General features: G+C 40.4%; 1 protein-coding gene across 2 annotated transcripts in view; it reads left to right on the forward strand.

The window, feature by feature from the left end:
* KCNH1 (potassium voltage-gated channel subfamily H member 1) overlaps positions 1 to 19,549 on the forward strand; it is a 179,516-nt gene that overhangs the window by 72,324 nt on the left and 87,643 nt on the right. For both annotated transcript variants that reach the window (XM_082755628.1, XM_082755629.1), the window contains exon 8: positions 16,503 to 16,702. In XM_082755628.1, the coding sequence (XP_082611754.1) occupies positions 16,503 to 16,702 (200 nt within the window). The remainder of the gene's footprint in view (positions 1 to 16,502; positions 16,703 to 19,549) is intronic.

Raw genomic sequence — 19,549 nt, forward strand, 5'->3', positions numbered from 1 at the left:
TTAAATAACTTCAGAGTAGAAAAAGTTTGAATGGCATTTGCCTTGAGCATTCTTGTGCAGAGCTTTTTTAATGAGTTCCCACACTTCCAGCTTGCAACTTTTAGTATTTAGAGCTTTTTCTGTGCTTTCAGTCTTATTTTAATGTTGATGAAGGTGTGTCATGTTTTTTTTAAGGACTTTTATTAGCGGTTGTCTTTTTTATGTGGAGTATGAAACTGGATTAAGAAAAGGATCTATATTCATTACAGCTTAATACTGCTCTAAGTTTAGTCTAGCTGGAAGCCCGAGTCTATCTGATGGTACAAAGTTAGTATAATACATGAAGGAAAAAGCTGTGATAGTGAACACTTGACCATTCCAAAGTATTTTTAAACATTTCACAAAATACTTATGAATGTTCATGAGATTGCTGTGACAACACATTCCCACTATCATACTGCTGTTGGAAAAGTAAACAAAAAGCAGGGAAAGACATTGCTCCCCTTCAAGGCTAAGGAAGAGGAGACTGAGTACAAGCAGAGGGAGTCAGGGCTGGGAATTAGCTGCTAGTGATTCTCAGATCACAGTGGTCAGTGTCTGTAAGGGGAAACATATTACTGATGTGTAAGGTGAAGTATAAGAAGAATTCTAAGAATCTTCTGCCTTCTGTGCAACGCACATGTGTTTTCTCCCTCTTGCACTTGGATTAGAAACATGAAAATGCAGTCCTGAGTGTTCTGGGTTGGGAATCCTGATGGTGAATCCAGTCAAACATGATTTACTGAGCAGTTTCCATCTTACCTGTGCCCTTCTCAGACCACACTAACATGAGGCATGGCATGAGGTAGCATTTTGAACTGTTCAGAATTTGACAGCTCTGCTTTGTCAGTGGCAGAAAAATGACAAATAGGGAAGGCTTCTAGTAAAACAGATCCACACAACTGAGGAGGAAAAAAGGTTCATGATATCAGCAGCATACACAGAAGAACCAGTGCCTCTTCAATTTCCAACTGCAGAGCAGTGATGTCTAGATGGATGGATGCTGTCCCTAATGGCACAGCGTTAAGGAGGAATTGGGTAAGTGAAAATGCTGTTAAGAGACTTGTGGCTGTGCAGAAGCTCTTGAAGATTCCTTCTGCCAGACTGCAGAATAGCACAAAGGACGTCAGCCCTTCCTTTCACACCCTGCTTGTGACAACCTGTTTACTTAGGCTTTGTATGGACGATACCATTAGGACCCAACATTTTTGTTCTGTTTAGTGCCCTCAGCGATAATCTGTCTGGATTTCTCGTCTGTTCCCCTTGACTTGTTCTAAAGTGTTTATTCTTTCATCTTTCTGACTTATTACCTAAGCTTTCAGCATTGGAAAAAAAATGGAGAAAAGTAAATAACAATCATAGAATATTTGCTTTAAGATATATATTAAAAAAAAAGCAATTTATTTTCATTAGCCTCTAGCAAAGACAACATTCTCACTACACTATTTGTTATTACAGCCACTGTGTTTCTCTGAGCTGACTTGCACAGTCTAAAGGGTCGTGCGTTGCAGTGTACTGACACACACTCTTCCAGCAGAACTTTTAGGGATGCTTGTTAGGCACAGCTCAGCCTACTACTTCTGCATTTCACTTGCTAATATTAGTGAATAAGACTTGTTTCTTCATTAAGCAGGCTTTTGGTATGAACGCTTTTTCCTGGAGAAATGACGATTCACCTAGAGACTTGTTTCTGTGTCTTACCGGGAGCTGGTTACCTCACGTTTGGAGGCAGTCGATACTTGTTAGCCTCTAGAAGCTGCAGAAGGTTTTGGACACATGGAAAATGGATCTTATGGCCTGGAAATAAGCTGATGGGAAAAAGGTCAAAGAAACCCTGCTGCTTATCACATTGATGCTGAAGAATGCCGCAAGTGCAGTGAGAGCCAGTGGGGGCTGGTGCACAGGGGAGTGGGCCTGAAGAGGCCGGGCTGGGCTCCGTTCCCAGCTCCGGCACACGCTGTCCCATGGGACCTGATGCCAACTGTGCCGTGTCTGTGCTCTGCAGGCCTTGCCTCTCTTGCTTTGCACTTCTTGCAAGTACAGCCCTACAGTCTTCTAGCATACTGTATCTCTGTGCAGCTATTCCTGCTCTGCAGTGCTGCTGAAGTGTCTTTTTGACTTCGAGGACTTTGGTACCACCGAAGTCAAGCCTGCCCAAAAAAATGGATGTTTAAACTCTCTCTCTATTGTTGACAGGTTCAGCTGTCATCTGGTGCTTTCTGTTCCATGTGACTTATGACAGTTTTTGTTTCTCTCTGTTTCCATGCCCTCCTAATCTCGTGTAGATTCTTTCTCTCCTCTTCTGTCCCCACTCTTACTTAGGCTCACATCCCTGTCCCTCCCCCTCTCCAACCTGTGAAGGCTCTCTCTGTTCTTGACCATCTAATTTAACTTTGATTCCCTCCTAGTCATTAGGCTTCTCTAGTGAGGCCAAGAAGGTCTGGCAGCCTCTTTGATGGGTCTGCTAAGCTGTTGATTTAAATTTTGCAGGCTCTGTGGTGCAGAGAGACTGCTAAATCACTGTTCCCGTGACAGGTTTCTGAGAAGCTGGAGGAAGACAGAGTATTGAATAGAAAATTGGAAGAGGTGAGACAAAATAGGAGGGCAGAACTCCTGGAAGGACGCATGAAGAATATTTTTGGGCCGGGCAGGTGACAAGAATTTGATAGGGGGAAACAGTTTAAAGAAGAGTGTATGCTCTTACATAGGGTATATGGAGAAAGGCAGGATAAATGTTTATCCATTAGAGGGACATTTGTCAGAGGGAGCTGAAACTGGTGACCAGATCCAGAAAGCTCAGCATAAGGAGCAATATTTAGGAGACAAGATACACTTATCCAGAAAGTCTAGCTGTGTAGTTTGCAGGCAGATTCTCTTATTTAATTTAAAAACAAACAAACAAGACCAAAAACTGAGGCTGTGTTCCCTTCAAACCGCGTCAAGTGAGCTAGACAGAAAAATATTTTAATAGCCTGGTGCTCATGTGCTGATTGATTACAGCAACAGATCAAAGATAAGTATTCTGTCAAGAATCATTAATATTTGTCAACCAGTAGTAGCTATATAGTATAAAACATCTTGGCTGCTGAGAGGCTTTCTATCTGTGCTTTGTTCCTAAGACGAATAAATGAATATTCACAGTAACATGCACAGCTTACAAATCGTTCTTCGCATAGCTTTTAAAAGATGAGCATGCAGATTATTACCACAATTTGTTAAGTGCTAAACTGTGTTCCTGCATTTTTACTTCCTTATAATTTGATAACTTCAATGCCAGTAAATGACGTATAATATATTTACAGTGACTGTTTGCCCAAATCATATTGTTCGTCTTCAATGACTGCATGAGCTGTAAGATCTTGTTGTGTCCTCTGTCAGTGGAAAGGAAGGATATAAGAGGAGATGGTAGATGCTATTTGGGTGATACTGTATGTGGCAGAGAATTACAGAAGACAAGTGCTTCAGTGCTGAAACAAGGGAAAGACTTGTGATAACTGCAAAAACTCCTCTTCTGGAAGTCCTCTGATGTTATGAAAATGATTCTCCATCTGCTAGAAGTATTGGGGAAAAATTCCATAGTGACAGCCTCAAGACTAGTGCAAAATTAAGCAGGATGCGGTATATAGCGTCAGCAGAGAGCAGGAATCTCCACTGTCAGGACATCTTGTTCTGGAATCCAAAGATCAGGGTTTAAGTTCAGGAGAAGTCACTGTTCTCATATTAGCTGCCCGGTATCGTGATGATGAACTGTTTCTTCTGAGGTGTGAGCCCTGATGACATGCTAGGGCTAACATAAAACTTGAGATTCTGAATACCTTTACCAATTGCTACAGCCACCTTATATACCTGTGGTTCCTGTGATTTTGCTGATGCATGCACATGAAACCACTTACACAGGCCTTAGAAAGTACCAGTATTTTTCCTAGGATCTTTTGGGAGTGCTAGGGTTGTAGGTGTTCTCTTGTGCTACTGGCCAAATAAAGCTTCCTGCCTGCCAGAAAATATGTAACTCTAGAGAGAGGTGAGAGCAGAGATGCAAGTGTTTATGTGTAAAGATATCTGCCTTCCCCATTCTAATTAATAATACTACATCATTACTTTTCACTATATACATTGGTATATGTGCAAATATATTTCTGTTTTGTGCTGGTTTGCTGTCACACTCACCAAAGCACAAGGCTCAGGTACCTGACATGCTTTATAGATTTTTATAGGTGACTTCTTTGTAATGTTTACTTCAGAAAGAAATTAGGCAGTGTCCCTTTACACAATTACATCTACCCCCTGAGTATAATGATGTTTTTTTTTAAGAAGTTGGGTATAGAACATCCAGCTGTATATGTGCCTGCCTTTTCTGCTGCTTTTAGTGTTGCTGAGTTCTGGTAAACAGCAGGGTCAGCCTGGAATGCAAGTGTTTTCAAGATTGAGGTCATAGGGACAGTAATGATTACACATTTCTGAAAGTTAGGCTATAACCCTCTTCACCATTCCAGAGAAAAGTATTCTTCTCACATGCAGTCATCCATGGTTTCTCATTAAAAAAACCATATGGTTGCTTCAGCTACTTTTTAATAACTTACGTCTTCGCTAATCCGTCATTTCACTCATCAGTAAAGCAGGCCCCCTAGAGAAGCCACAGACTGTGAACTTTTCCTGTCTCACATTCTTGCACACACTGTGTGCACCTATTGATGCTGGTTTGCAAGCACATCTGTGATTAGTGTGTGGGAGCAGCATGACTCAGACCCAGTCATTCTGGTGACAATTAGTCTTTAACCAGCTCAAATTAGTCTTCACCTGTGAATGTCATCTGTATTGCAGACCTCACTGGCTTACCCAACGTAATTAAAAACTTCAGTATTCTTATTCGTGTTGTAAACAACATTAAATATTTGGAGCTATTTAATGACATAAGAAAAGGGAAGCTTTTAGACTGGTTTGTCCCTAGGTTTCTTTGGGAAGCATTTGAAAACCCGGTGTGGAATATAGTCACGTAACCTGTTTGTACTTGTTGCAGCCAGAAGTAAAATGTGTGTGTGTGCAAGATGGGATTTGCAGGTCACTCAGTGCCAGCTGAAGAGCATCGTGCAATCTTTCTGGGGTTATTGAAGTAACACTACTCTGGGAACCTGGCTTACCAAGGTTATTGCATCAGAAGCCTCAGAACCCAAGCTGCAGGGAAGCCAAGCAGTCACGTATAAGTCCAGTTAAGTGCAATAGCTTTAAGGGCTTAATTTCACAGCAAAGTGAACCTGAAGTGAGAATTAGTTGTTGTTCTTAACTTGGGTATCCATTCATCCTTCTCTACACCACTATCAGGTCAAGTGCAGTGGTGCTCTTAACTCCAGCTGGCAGGCCTGTCAACTAAATGGGCTTGACAATTCCTTGATGATTAACACAACCTCTCTGTGCAGCCAGTGTATAGATCATGGGTTGTTTTGCACTGTGACCACCTGGAGCAAAGTTAGCTTCCAAGGTGCTGGTAAATGAAGGCCAGGTACACTAAAGAAGACCCAGATTTTCTCTCAAATGGACATTTTGTTTTGAGGGTTTTCTTTAACTAGCTTTTTGGTTTGGGTACAGTGTAGCTAATCTGGGGATGTCACTTCTCTGTGGAATGTGATGTGGAACAAGAGATGTACAATTTTTATATCAGCTCGTTGGGTAAGGCCAGCTCTCTGCCACCCACCTCTGGTTCACTTCACAATGGAACCATAGTGCCTTCATCCCACTCTGCTTTTATCCTGGGATAATTAATAGGCATTAAAATCTTACCTTTTCATTTTTTCCCAGAGAAGACAAAACCTATAAAAAGACTGTGATGTACTTGCTGCATAAACAGCAAAAGCTTTTCTAAGTTAGTGGTTGAAAGCTAGTGGTCGATGGGAGCTTCTTTGTCTCAGTATTTCTCCTAACAGTGTCCTTAACTTTAATTGCAGGCATACATGCTCACACCTGTAGAATAGTGTTTAAAGCTTATGTTTAAGTGCATTGCTAATAAGAAGTGAGATCATTGCAGCCTCAGGGGAGGCCTTGGGTCCTTCCTCCTTATATTCTTACTGCTGGATGCAGATCTGAACTTACCCACATGAAATGCAGCCAGCTATGAACTTACATGGGCACTCTGGTTGGAGTAGAGAGAATCAACCTGAATCCATTTATCATTGTGAATGTAAATGTATATGTAAATATCTCACTTTAAAGTATGAGAATCCTGAAGAATGCTGCTGGGGCACTTCTCAGCAAGTGACTGGAGCCAGCATACGCTTGTGTTGCATATGTGGTCGAGGAAAATACAGTCTAGGATTGTAAATGTAAATGTAAATGTTGGTTGATGTGCAGCAGGATAGTAGGAAAAGGGCCAGAAAGTTTGGGTAAAAAACTGCCTCCTAAAGCCCCTTTATTTTCCTCCCCCCAGGCGTTGTGGAAAACTTCATACAAATCACAGAGGAAATAGCATAAACAGGAGCTAGAATAACCACAAATGTAACCAGTTTCACATGAAAAGATAACAACTCTTCCTTCTTCCTTTAATCTTTTCCTATTTTTTATTTATTTCTTTATGTGCAGGTCTATTTCAGTAATAGATTAAAAAAATCTGAATTTGCTTCTAATTGAGGGTAACCATTTCAGATGAGCTGAGGGTAGATAAAAAACAACTTTCAAAGCAAAAGCCTTCGTATGGGTACAAATCAGTAAAAACCTATAAAGAGTATCTGGAGATTTAATTTTAACCAAGTAATTGAAAATGGCCATGCATTACCCTGTATAAATTGTAGAAGAAAAATGATGCCCTTAAATGGCTCAGTCTTCATTTAAATAGTGATCTGTTCATTAGTGCTGTGAAATGAAATGGAAATCCATTTCAATTTTCTAGACAATTTAAATTTTATTGTCCATAAAATTCTACAAAATAGTAAAATGGTGTCCTTTCTTGCAAATTGCAGAGAATTTAATCAGATTTTACTATTTTAATAATTTTCCTCATTATGAAACCTGCTAGTGAGTATGTTGAGCTAAAGTCATCCCATGTTGATAAGTGTCCCAGTGGTGAATCTGGCCTCGTATGTTTGGAATACAGATGGTTTTTGCAGCTGTAATCTGTTTGTGCAGTTAGTTTCCTCTCGATAATCAAATTGGCGTGGTCTAGAGCAAGGCTTAGCATTCGCTGGAGAACACATGCTTAAAAGTTAGAGCATCATCAAGATACTGCTCTGCATATATAACCCTTCCTGACCCCCTGAAGATGTTCAGATAAATATTTTGTTATTTATAGGAAATGTAGCTGTTGGGTTATTTTTCCCCCTTTAACTAGTTGTGAAAATCAGGACATTTTCTGTCTGTTCTGCCTTTTCTTATCAGAGATGAACCTGTGTTACAGGGGATAAAGCATGAAGAGGTAACTGGAAAGTACAATTTCTGTGGAATTATCTTTCTTTTTCTCTAGTTTTACAGAAACCTTTCAGTAATCTTGCTGACATTTCCCCTTGCCCGTCTTCTGCCAGTTGCTCTTGCTATTCCATATTGTTGTATTTTGACTGAAAAAAAATCTGATTCTGCCAGGAGCTGTTTGTGGGCTCATTGATCAAACTGCAGCGGCCCTCTCAAGGTCTTTTTGGTGTCAAAGGCTAAGGCCCTAATTTCAATTAGTTTTCAGGCATTACTGTGTTTGGAGTTAGTCATGGCAATTATGCAGGTTTAAGAATTTACCTGTAAGCTGAAGCAGAGCATGTAGTTTCATAGCTGTTTTATGATAAACCTTTGGATATAAAGCCATGTTATCCCATTGGGCCTAACCTGTAAGTGAAGTACAGGGCCTTAGAGAAATATTCATTCCTTCAGATAATTTCAGTGAGAAGAGTCAGGTGAACTCCTTGATGTGCAAGTGCTGTTAAGAGAATAAGAACCTGAAAGGCCAGCTTTCCTGAATGTGAGAGGAGCTCATGGCTGGAGATTCAAAGTCCCCTGGCTTGACATCTCGTACGCAGGATGCTCTTCTCTAATTCCTTTCAGTGTCGTGTTAGTGTCTTATGTTGGCTGCCCTTTACAGCAGAACTGTAATACACAACTAGACTCTTTAGCACTTCTCTGTGCAACCAGGAATACATCCAGCTCCTCACAGGCTAGCTCCCACTTGCTGTGCATCTGGTTGCTTTGGTAATCTGCTTTTCTGCAAGCATCTTGGCTGCACTGGAGTCTGGGTCTGCCATTAGATCCCCCTCTGGATGGCTGTTTGCACCTTTCACTGTAAATACAACACTAAACTGTCAAAACAAATGAACGATGAGTTTTGTGCATCAGAATTCTTGCCATTTTACTTGTCTAGATGCTTCCTAATTTGACAAAATCCAGACCTTACAGTGTTAATTTGTGTTAATTCAGTTGGGTGCTGCTGTACACCAGTAGGAGTTTGGGCCTTGGCACTGGAGGCGATACCCACCCTTCCTTTGCACAGATTGCCGGGGGCCTTTTATCCTCCCTCTTCAGAAGCAGGATCTTGGATCCGAGGAGCAGCCTTCCACAGAGTGCAGCCTGGTGTTGGCCCTCCTCTGGAGCTGTTTGTGTTGGAGAGCTCTCGCATGGCTCGTGCCGAAGTTTGTTTTACTGGCTTTTATTCGCTTTGGCTCTGATTGCTGCTCTGATCAGTTTTGGTCTGTGTTTTCCCGTGCTGTTTATCTCAGCCCAAACATGCTGAAAGCAAAAGCAAAGCTAGTAAGAGATCTGCGGTGCCCACGATGCCCAGGCTTGTGAAATCCTTGTGAGCCAAAACACCTGCGATTGCAGCTACCAGCTGCGTGGGTGCTGCCAGATCAAATCAAAATCAAGAAACTTCGCTTCTGAAACGTCCTTAGGGATGCTGGGGTTCAGTGTCATCAGAATGCTTGGTGGTTTGCCAACACTTACTTCTCTTTCTCCATGTTAAGCCTTAAACTGGCAAAATGTAAGTGGTGTCAAGTCCCTGAGGTAAGAGGAGGCTATTTGCCTCTAGGTCTCTGCTGCTGTAGTAGCAATCTGCCTTTATATTGTATTGCTAGGAAAGGGTGCGAGGAGAGGAGGAGTGGGACTTGCCCGTGGTGTTTGTTCCAGAGCTGCTCTTAACTCTTCCTGTTGTGCCCTTACGCACTGCAGACAGCCTATTTTTAAGGTGCACAGATGTTTCTGGGACTGCAGTCCTTGGTAGTTGCTCAAGTGGCTTCTTAGAGCAGCTGTTCCCTTGTTTATGCCTTTGACTTGTATTCCATGGCAGTTCTTGGTCTATGTGGTTGGTTTTCTTTTGGGAGGGATGGGAAGGGAAAAAATGATGTCTGTAATGCTCTGTTGTTTACCCCTTCTCAGCTGTCTCCTTACTAGTGGCCTGTCCTTCTGCATGGGGACATTTCCATTGTAGCTGGGGCTTGGTGTTTCTTCCTGTGCTCTGTCTGTTGTGAGCAGTGTGATGGCAGCAAATGCAATGACAAGTGTGAGAAGATTTGCAGTAGGATTTGACTAAGAGCTTGATATAACTTGCCTGTGGTCTCTCACCTTTCATCCTAGAAGTGCTTCTGCCACATAGCTTGATGCTCATTCATGTCCCACATGGCCTATTCAGACTTTCTGCTTTGCTCTTTGCCATCGCGTTGATTTTGGGCTTGCTCAGTTAATAATTGTGTGCCAGTCCTTCAGCTTTTGCCATTGCTACTACCCTACTCTTGCTTGTAGGGTACCTAAACTGAGGGGAAATTTAGAAGCTGGTGGAGTGAAAGCAGAGGGAGGTGGAGCAGTTCAGTGCATCAGTTCAGTCTGGGAGAATAGAGAGCCGTGGGAAGAGCCAGCACGAACAGGCACTGGAACAGCAGGAGAGACAGTTCCTCTGGAAACTCACTTCAAAAACATTTTTTTCCCAAGTTGCAAAATGCAGGAATTCATGTACATGCTAAGCAACTGTAATTTGTTTTATATCTTGTGAAAGTATTATGCAAATATGTTGTGAAAATACACAAACTACATAATATTAATTGACCTGTTAGATTATGGCTGTTTACATTTGTGTTTTTACTAGCAGAATGAAATGATGCATCTATACATTGCCTAGCTTTTATCTTTTTATTAAAGCAAAAGGTTACAAGTAAGAAAAATATTTATAAAATACAAAGCCTCCTAAGGAGAACCAAATTAAGCAGCTCTGCATCTGTCTTGATAGAAACTGGTGCAACCTATTTAAATTCTCTACTGTTCTAGAAGGTTATATAGATACTAGATAAGTAAATCTTATTTTAGATGCTCCGATTGAAAGTTGCAAGTCTACAAATAACAATTCTATTAAACTAGTGCTGTAAATAATGCCTTGATAAGATACCTGTTCAGTTTGGTATTTGCTTGCTGGCTGTAATTAGCAGTGCAGTGTTTTTCTTTTAACTGCATACTCTCTACCCTTAAGTAGGAATAATTACCACTAATCAAGACCCCTAATCTCAAGCAATTATAAGCTCTTACATTGTTCTAATTGCACATTTAAAAACAATGTGTTTTCCTCATATGATTATGTTATAATCCATACAGTTATTAATTTCTGCTTTTCTTTTTATCTGATCAATGTTGATTTTGTGTGACCTCACAATGTGTTATCTGAAAAATGCCTTTGGGACGTGCATTTTTTTTGTGGTTAATTTACTGTTATGTTTCCTCTTCAGTGAGAAGTGACATATTATGAGTTTTCAAGGCTGTGTTTTTTCTCAACTCATGCATGAACTTGATGTGCACTAGAAACCCGTCAGTGAAACAAAGTGCAGCTATACATTTCAGTCATCTACTGTTTGTAAACCCAGGTGCTTGCTCTCTGAATACTATTTAGAGTAGCACAGAGTAATCCTTAAGTATGAAAGAGAGGTGCTTTGTTTTAGAGGTTTTAAAAATTGTTAAATAGAACTGATATGCAGGCAGGCAGACTTTCTGGATCAGCTTTCTAGAAAGTGCAAGTGAAGGCGGCTCAGTTTTAGGAAGAACTGCAAGTCTCAGGGGCAAGATGTGAGAGGTTGTTTGCTGGTTGGTTTTGGTCTCACTTGTTGCTATCTAGTCCTTATGCACACATTTTGTATGCAAGGGATTCGGATGAGTGCATTTTGAACAAATCATCATCAATCTGATGATTCATCTCAGGAACCGTATGCAGCACTTACATCTGTAATTGGGGTAATTGCAAACCTCTCATTCTTACAGATAGAAATTCTTCCTCTTATAATTCTAAAATCAGCTCCCAGGTCTTCTATCCACGGTAACTGAGACCTACCGTGACTTGTATTTATTTCTCTATTCTTATTTGTTACATCATTAAAAGTAGCAGATTATTTGGTGACCTTTCCAACCTGTATCTGACCTTCATGATTCACTCATGCGGGTAATTGGCTATTGAAATTACTATGCTTTTATCTTTGACGTTATTTAAACGCTGGCTTAAATGGGGTGACACAGACTGCATTGTAAATGGGTGGCCACATTGTTGAGGACAATGTGTTTTTCTTTATCTATTGTCAGAGAAGAATATTTATGTCTTGGTGGGGAGAAAAAATCCTCTGTTCTTTCTGAGGGATCTTGACATTCATGGAGAGGAGGTGTTTGTTCTCTGCTTGATGTGCTGCAGCTCTGTATGCAGTGCTAGAACAGGTTTTTGCTTGTTCTGCAGAAGATACTTTCTCCTTGGTCTATGTGTAGACATGGTCGCAACAGGTTTATTCTTAGACACTGTTTCTCAAAACCCACCACACTGCCTCCTTCCAGTGATGCATCCAAAGAAGCTTTTAGGGTCAAATTAATTTGCAACCTTCCTATGTGGCACACTTGTGGCCTTGCTTGAGTCAAATCCATGCCCTGCGAGGGCATTCCCCTCCTTTCCCCCAGTCCTTTTTCTTTATTTCTGTTGTCCCTTTCACATAGGACTACTAAAGAACTCATCATTTCTACAGAGTTCATAAGGCAACTCCACAAACAGCAGCAAACAGCTCCAGGGACCTTTGGATGTTGGACATGAAACCATACGACCTGCACTGTCACTGTTACAGGGCAGCGGTCTAATGTCACGGTGTTCAATCAGTCCTGAAACAAGAATCTCGAGGTTTTGCTCTGTCGTAAATTCCCCAACTTTCTTCCTGTGGGAGGAGAGTGTTTGTTTCTGAAGTTTCTGGGGCTGTGATGTATTGCAGTGGATTCATTTCATTGTTCCCTTGAAAGAAAGGAAAGGGACAGAGCTAACTATTTCTTTGCAGGGAAAGGTCAGTGTTTAATATGCTAATGTCTACCCAATTTTAGGCAGCAAATATCCATGGCTTTAATGTGTCTTTAATAGTAATAAAGTGGTTAGCTAATGATAAATTAAGCATTGTAAATTTGGGGATTTTTTTTTTCTTGATGAAAAATTAATGTAGGCAGCAATAATTTTTCTTGCCAAGATAATTGTCGTACTGGAGCATTGTAGCTGCAATTTGCAGTGGAAATTGCTCTAGGATTGCTCACCTTGTAATAATTGAAATGAAGAATAAAATGTCCTTTTTTTTTATTTTATTTTTTTTTATTTAGGTTTCATGTAGCTAGACAGTAAAGGGGTGGATGGAGCCTTCATTTTACTTTTGCTGGCGTAGGCCTATTACATTCCTAGACATTGAATCAGCAGGTCTTGCTGTTTGCCAGAACATGAGACAGTCAGATGCTCACAAGTATGGTGGCCCAGAAACCTACAGATAAGAATTTTCTTGTGACCCTGTGCCTAATCTGTCATCTGTTTTCACCATTGTATTGGCTGGCAGAAGAATGATGTTTCTGGATGACTTTCCCTGCTGCAGAGTCCAACCAGTGGGACTTGCATGGTTTTGGATGCCCTGGTTTGGTTTCTTGTAGGGAACCTGGTAAAGGTCTGTGTAAATAGCAATGGTTCAGGGGCGTGTTTGCATCTGCATGACAGAGGGCAACACAGGACATAGTAAGGGAAAGGTAATGTGTGTTTTTAAAACAAAGTACTCATAAATTAAGGAGCGTATATAGTAAGTCTGTTTGTTTTTTCTTCTCTGAAGCATTCTTCATTCTTCAGGACTCATAGCATCAGAGTTTCAGGTATGGCTTAGCTCAGGCCTAAATTGAGCTAAATTGGTTAAACAGAAATAATCTATACATTGCTAGTCCCTGTGTCCCTATTAATATTCTCTACTTTAAAAAAAAAAATTAGTTGGCATGCTTTTGTATGTATGTGTCAAAGGAAGTTGACATCTTGTTGTTGTTCAACAGAAGAAAACATTTGAAATGCAGTAAGGGGTAAATCCTTCTTACCATCTGTTTCTGCAAGTCTGAGTTGGTGAGGCTGCACTTGAAAATCGAGGGGAAGGTCTGTTTTATGAGATTCAGCCAAGGCTTTAAATGGACTTCCTTTGTTCTCCTGCAGAAGCAGCTCAGGAGCCTGCCAAAAGAAGTGAATTTTTAGGAGAAAGGTAATCTAAATTAAATCTAGGACTGTGCATTAAGATCTTTTTTAACTTCATTGCAACTCCATGTGGAATTCAGTTTTCTGGACATATGTGGAAGAAGAAGGTATCACTCTGTGGAAACCTAGTTAGAGACCTAAACTCATATTCAGCCTTGACTCATATTCAGTGTTTCAGCCTTGACTCACATTCATTTTTTGAGGCTTGAGTCTCTTTTGATGGGCTTATTTGGGGAAGTTTAGATTGGAATTTTTAAGTGTACTTGTCTGTGAGGTTTGGTGTGAATAGCTTCCTAGGTGGAAAGAAAACTTCTAAAGCAGGTCTGGAGTTCAAATTCCACACCTTGATATGGGCCTCTCCCTATGAGAAAGTGCCTTTTTTTAGATATTTTATCCAGGTGTATGTCTTGGACAAGGTTAAATATTGCAGTGCCAACCAACTGAACGGGGCTGAGGCAGAGCTGCCTTTTCAAGCTCTCTGACCATTCAGGTCATTCTAGGTCAAATGTAATCATATCCATAAATTCATACCTTAATTATACAGAAAATTAGAGGATACAGAATCATATCCTAAAATAATAGTGCAGTTTTAGCATCTTTTGTAGTTTGAGTGACCATTGTTGTTTTAGCTCTGGATGGATATTGCATGTTAAGCAGGGTTGTTAGGTGGTAGCTTGCTATTTTAGGTAATGCCCTTTGTTTTCTTACCTTGGTTATGCTGCAGCTTGTTACCCTAAAATGCAAGGTAATCATCAGCTGCAATACAAAAACTGCACAGGTGTTTGAAGTGGTGTTTGGTGCCTTGTAACAAAGCTTTATTTTGAACAGGATAAAACATCAGACCAAGATTTCTTAGCGATAATCTTTTAGGAAATAAGTAAAATCATGGAAAATCAAGGACCATCCCTGAAATGTTTATGCAGCCACTGGAGACAAAGATACTTAAGTACAAGCTGTGTGTCTAAATACCAGTTTTTGTATTTGCTCCAAGGCAAGTAAGTTATATGGCAGATGTCCAGCACATCAGGCACTTGAAGGCAGACTGATGAATTGGTCCTGAAAGAGGAGTTTGGGATTTGTTAGAATTGTCTCTCAAAGCTGAGCTCTGTACCTTGCTCTCCTCTTAATAGTTGCTTTTATTTGTGCCATTTCTGATAGCAAAATCCCTGGATCGACATCTACAGTAATAGCTGCAATTGGCTACAACCTGAGATTCCTGTGCAGCCTTTAACCTGTCTAGCATTCCTGAGGTGTTATGGAGCCCACCGGGCTTGAGAGCCTTGTTCAGATTTAATTCACTCAGAGTTTGCACTGTGGATACATATATTAGTACTTCATAGTGCATCCTAATCAGTTTAGGGGACTGAGGAAGCAAAGAGGTAGCTGTGGTGACTAAGCCAGGCAAGTGCTCCCAGGTCCAAGCTCCCACTTGTCTGTACAGAGGGGTAGTGGGAAAAGGGGGGAGCTGGTCTCGGCAGGAACTCATGAAAATCAAGAAGTTATACAACATTAAGAAGGAATTCTGTAGAGGAACAGCTGTGTAAAGACCTTGAGCTAGTCTGATTTTAAATTGCATCTCTCGATGATCAGGGAAAAGACAGTCTTGTAAGCTTCTCCTGCACATTATTAAAGTTTTTGTTGTTGTTGTTGGTCATAAAACCCTAAAGCATCTTAGTTGGCTTATGGATATCTGACTAAAATGCTGACCTGAATAAATAGCTGCACTCAAAGGAATGAATGAGGAAATATATATATTAAAAAAGATGGGGTGAGGGAAGGAGTAACAGAAAAAAAGGGGGTTTAGATAAGGCAATAAACTATTTTTTTTTAATAAATATGATTTTCAATTATTTATTTTTATCTCAGAGTGGAACACGTATGATACTGACAATTCAGTGCCTGTTTTAGGGGACAGGAAATGATAAAGAGGAAGAATGTCCTCAGCAAGCCAGAGCACTTACTGGTGGCTGTCAGCACGTTTGCTGTTTGACTGTTCCTCTCCCTGGCTGCAGAGTCAGCCTCTCACCTGCTTATCGCCAGCCTGATTCCTGATACAGGAAAGCTCCCTGTGAGGTTTCCTGTCCTTCCCTTTCATTCAAAGCTGGATTAGCTGAAACAGCCCCAGCCTCTGCAAGACATCAAAACACAACCACCAAGACTGCCACCAACATCCTGTCCCATCTTGGGCTTCAGAAGGTGGATTTCCTTGAGCCTTGTGACTTTTCATCTACTTCCTTCCACTACTGGAAATACTGCCTATTTTCTATCTTATGTTCATTATTAAACACATTAAACACATTTTGATCCACTGGCTGGCTTTGTGTCAGTGCCCAGTGCAGTCAGAAGAGCAGCGTGGCGGTCTGTGTTTGAGGGCTTTAGCTCTTGCCTCAGGCCTTGCTGTTCTTCTGCCTGAATAATATAAAACATAATGTGAGTTTTTATATATTATTAAACTTACATCTATAAATCACTGACCCATGGTAGCTGTTTATTACATATTCCATCTTCTGCTTTGATGCATTGTTGTTGTCACACCGAGGTGGGTAATGATGACTCGGCTTACTACTGTGGTAATGCACTTAGAGCTTGGGAATCTGTCACTGATGGCAACTATACACAGGCACTATAAACCAGAGATGAAATTTTAAAGTGTCTGCTGTCAAGCTATTTGTCTCAAAATTCTATTTTCCTCTGTTGTGGTTCCGTAAGGGTTTGGATGCTATTGAATTGTTTGATGGACAAAGACAAATAGTTGTGCTTCGGGAACTCTGTGCTGCAGGACTCGTCATCACAAAAGCAGGCGGAGGTCATCTGCTCGTAATGCTAAGTCTGACCTGCAAAAAATGCTTGTGCTCATCAGGCCTCCCTAATGAAGCACCAAAATTGCATTAATTTCCATGGACTTGGCATTTCTTGTCTTTTACAGCACATTGGAACGTAGGCTAATCAACACAAAGTATTATATTATACCTATTGTTTTTCTTTATATTTTTTATTTATTTCTTTTTTTTCTTTTCTTTCTTTTTTTTTTTTTTTTCAGCCCTTCTGTATGCAACCATTTTTGGTAATGTGACAACCATATTTCAGCAAATGTATGCTAATACGAACAGATACCATGAAATGCTGAACAGTGTCCGAGACTTCCTAAAGCTCTACCAGGTCCCTAAAGGACTGAGTGAACGTGTGATGGATTACATTGTTTCCACCTGGTCAATGTCCAGAGGAATAGATACTGAGAAGGTAAGTGAATTAAACTGCAAGGAAGCAATTCACATCCTGAAAGCATTGCATTAAAATAAACAGGAGGTACTTCCTTAGTAAAGACGACAAATATTCTTTAAATAGTAAGGGGTAGCAGCTTCCCTTCATTGTAAACTCTCAACTACAGCATTTCAGCCATTCTGTCATATCACCAGTTACATCAGTGGTAAAAGTGCATATGTGTCGTTGGTGATATGGCACGAAGTACTATAAAAACGAATGAAAGTGCTTGTTTTTCAGAAAATAAATAAAATAACTAAGTAAGTTCCAAGTTCTAACACAGCCTCAGATTTTCTTCGCATGAGATTTTTATGCAATTTTTCTGTTATTAGAGGTTTGCAGGTATGTGGGCCTGAATACAAAGTATTATTTGTTTTGTCTTGGTAGAATTTGATTGGAATATTAGAGATACAATAGCCACTTCCAGATTTCATTAATAATAATAATGTATTGTTTGAAAGATACCTTATTTGAGAGGAATGTTTTCATCCTAATTCACCGAATTTACAAGTAAAATTCCCATTGTGTTTTTTAATGTAGTAAATGGCCCTTCACCAGAACAAATGTGCAAAGTGACTACTTTCTGCTCTCCTGTTATTTGCCAGCTTTTGTGGGGACAGATACTGTTTTTCTTCTGCTTGTGAAGAGATGTAGTTTGGGAGGTGATGCATTCAGGAAATCAGACCAGTGCTCCAGTCACCAGCCTCCTGCTTGGCTGCTTGCTTCTGTATTCAGACCTGTAGATGCTGGAGTTAAAGAGCAAACAAAGTCATTTCTGTCTAGTTGTTAAAGTGTCGCTGGGGAAGAGTAGAGCAGATGTGGCCTTGCACTGTGCTGTCTGGAGACTGCTGGGTACAGGAGGTACTGTTTGCTTTCGTCAGTGGTCTTCAGCATATCTGCTATTTAGATCCCAGACTGTGATTTTGGGAAGCACTCTCTAACACCAGCTTTCAGAAATAAATGGTATTGTAGTGCTAGATAGTGCTGATTAGAAGCTGCTCTGTCTGTTTTCCTACAAAATATCTTTATGTTCAGTTGTGAGCATCGAGGTAGGCACACTTGGGAAAGGTGGAGAATCAAGACCTGAAGATACACAGTGTAAGGAACACTGGTGTTTTCATTCACTCCTCAATACAAGCTTCTATCATCATTTTAATGTAGCAACAAGAAAAAATTGCTATGTAAAACAAATTTGTTTTAGCTTATCTTCAAAGTCCATTCTTGTTTTCCTCTGATAAGAGGAGAAATGCTTTAGGAATGCCTTTGGACACAGCAGGAGAACCAAACCAAGCACAACTCACTGTAGCCTTTGAAAATTACCTTAATAAGTAGAAAAAAAAAGTCTCAAATTATCAAAGCATCAAAGAGCATATTTCACAGAGTTGATTTCAATAACTCGTGTGTGCATAGCTGAACTGCCATTGGTGATGACTGTAAAACCAAGAAATCAACTTTCATCTGCATTGCAAAAGCCAACACAATGTAAGTCTGACTAATGGCTCTGCCAATCCGTAAACGCTCGGGTCTGAGCTCCGTTGGTTTGATGCCTATGTATAACTCCTTGGATGCCATGCAATGAATAAAACATGTGTTGTTCCTGTGACAGAACAGTGGTAGTTGTGCCACTGTGTAATGTAATACAGTTTTCTACAGGTGAGGCCGATATTCAAAGATGAATTTAACACAAAACCAATCTTTACACTATTTTGTAGGCCACAAATTTGTCAATTCAGTGTTAACTGCAGGTATGCCAAGGAGTGAATAATCAGCTGAAAGCAAAGTCTATAAGTCTAGTAAATGCCAGTACAACAAAATGTAACCAAGAGCTGCTGAGATTCTAAAATTAAGCCATGATGATCTGGTTTATACCTCCCATATAAATGAATATCTCCTGCTGTTTGTCTGTATCTTTCAGATGCGTTTAATTCCTCATTATTTTTATGAAATCTGGAAACAACTTCTCTTAAGTGGAGAATGGAAAATTAGCTAACTTCTTCTTAGAATGAGAAACCAAGAGGTTTTTGGATAAGAGTCTCTTTTTAAATGTTCTCTTGTATATTCAGGTTTTCTTATTACTATTTCTATTACGGCAGCCCTTTGTGTGTGTGATGTTCAAATGACTGTGAAGTGTACTTGTGTATAATTCTGGAGCCAAATATTGGCAAGCATCTACAAATACAGAATGTTTTTGCTGCCAGAATAAATGAGGTAATTGCAGAGACAGCGATAGCCACTGCCTATGTTCCATACTGCCTATGTTCCATGTTTAATGCTGGTCTTTCTGTCCTGACCCATTCTTGTGAGCCTTGAAGTCTGAGAATTGGCAGGTTTGGAGGCTGCTCATTGTAGGGCGGGTGAGAGAGATCATCTATGAATGACCTACAGTTAATTGCTATAGAAATATCCCTTTCAGAAGTGATATATAGCAGGTCTTCTTGAAGGTGGGCTAAAGATGATTTTAGCAGTGATAGAGCCATTTGCTCTTGGAGTAGCAGGCCTAACACCTGGTACCACGGCCTTTTGCAGTTATGAGCTTAATTCTTTGCTCAGAGATCACACAGAGCCTCACTGAGGGTGTAGGCATAGCCATTGTGCTTCATGTGTTACCTTCACGTTTTCCAGGAGTGTTTGCATCAAAGCGGCCATCTCCTTCCATCCAGGAAAAATGTGTGGGAGTAAATCTGAAGCTCACCCAGGGTGCTCCTTAATTGGATGAAATAGTTATTACTGGGGAAAAATGAGGCAGACTCACACTACTCAGAAAGTTTTTTGCAAATAATGCATCTCGAGAAGTACTTCATCACAGTCCTGATCTTCCAAGGATTT

This window comes from Aythya marila (assembly GCF_965140915.1).
Source record: "Aythya marila genome assembly, chromosome: 3".
Classification (NCBI taxonomy): Eukaryota; Metazoa; Chordata; class Aves; order Anseriformes; family Anatidae; genus Aythya; species Aythya marila.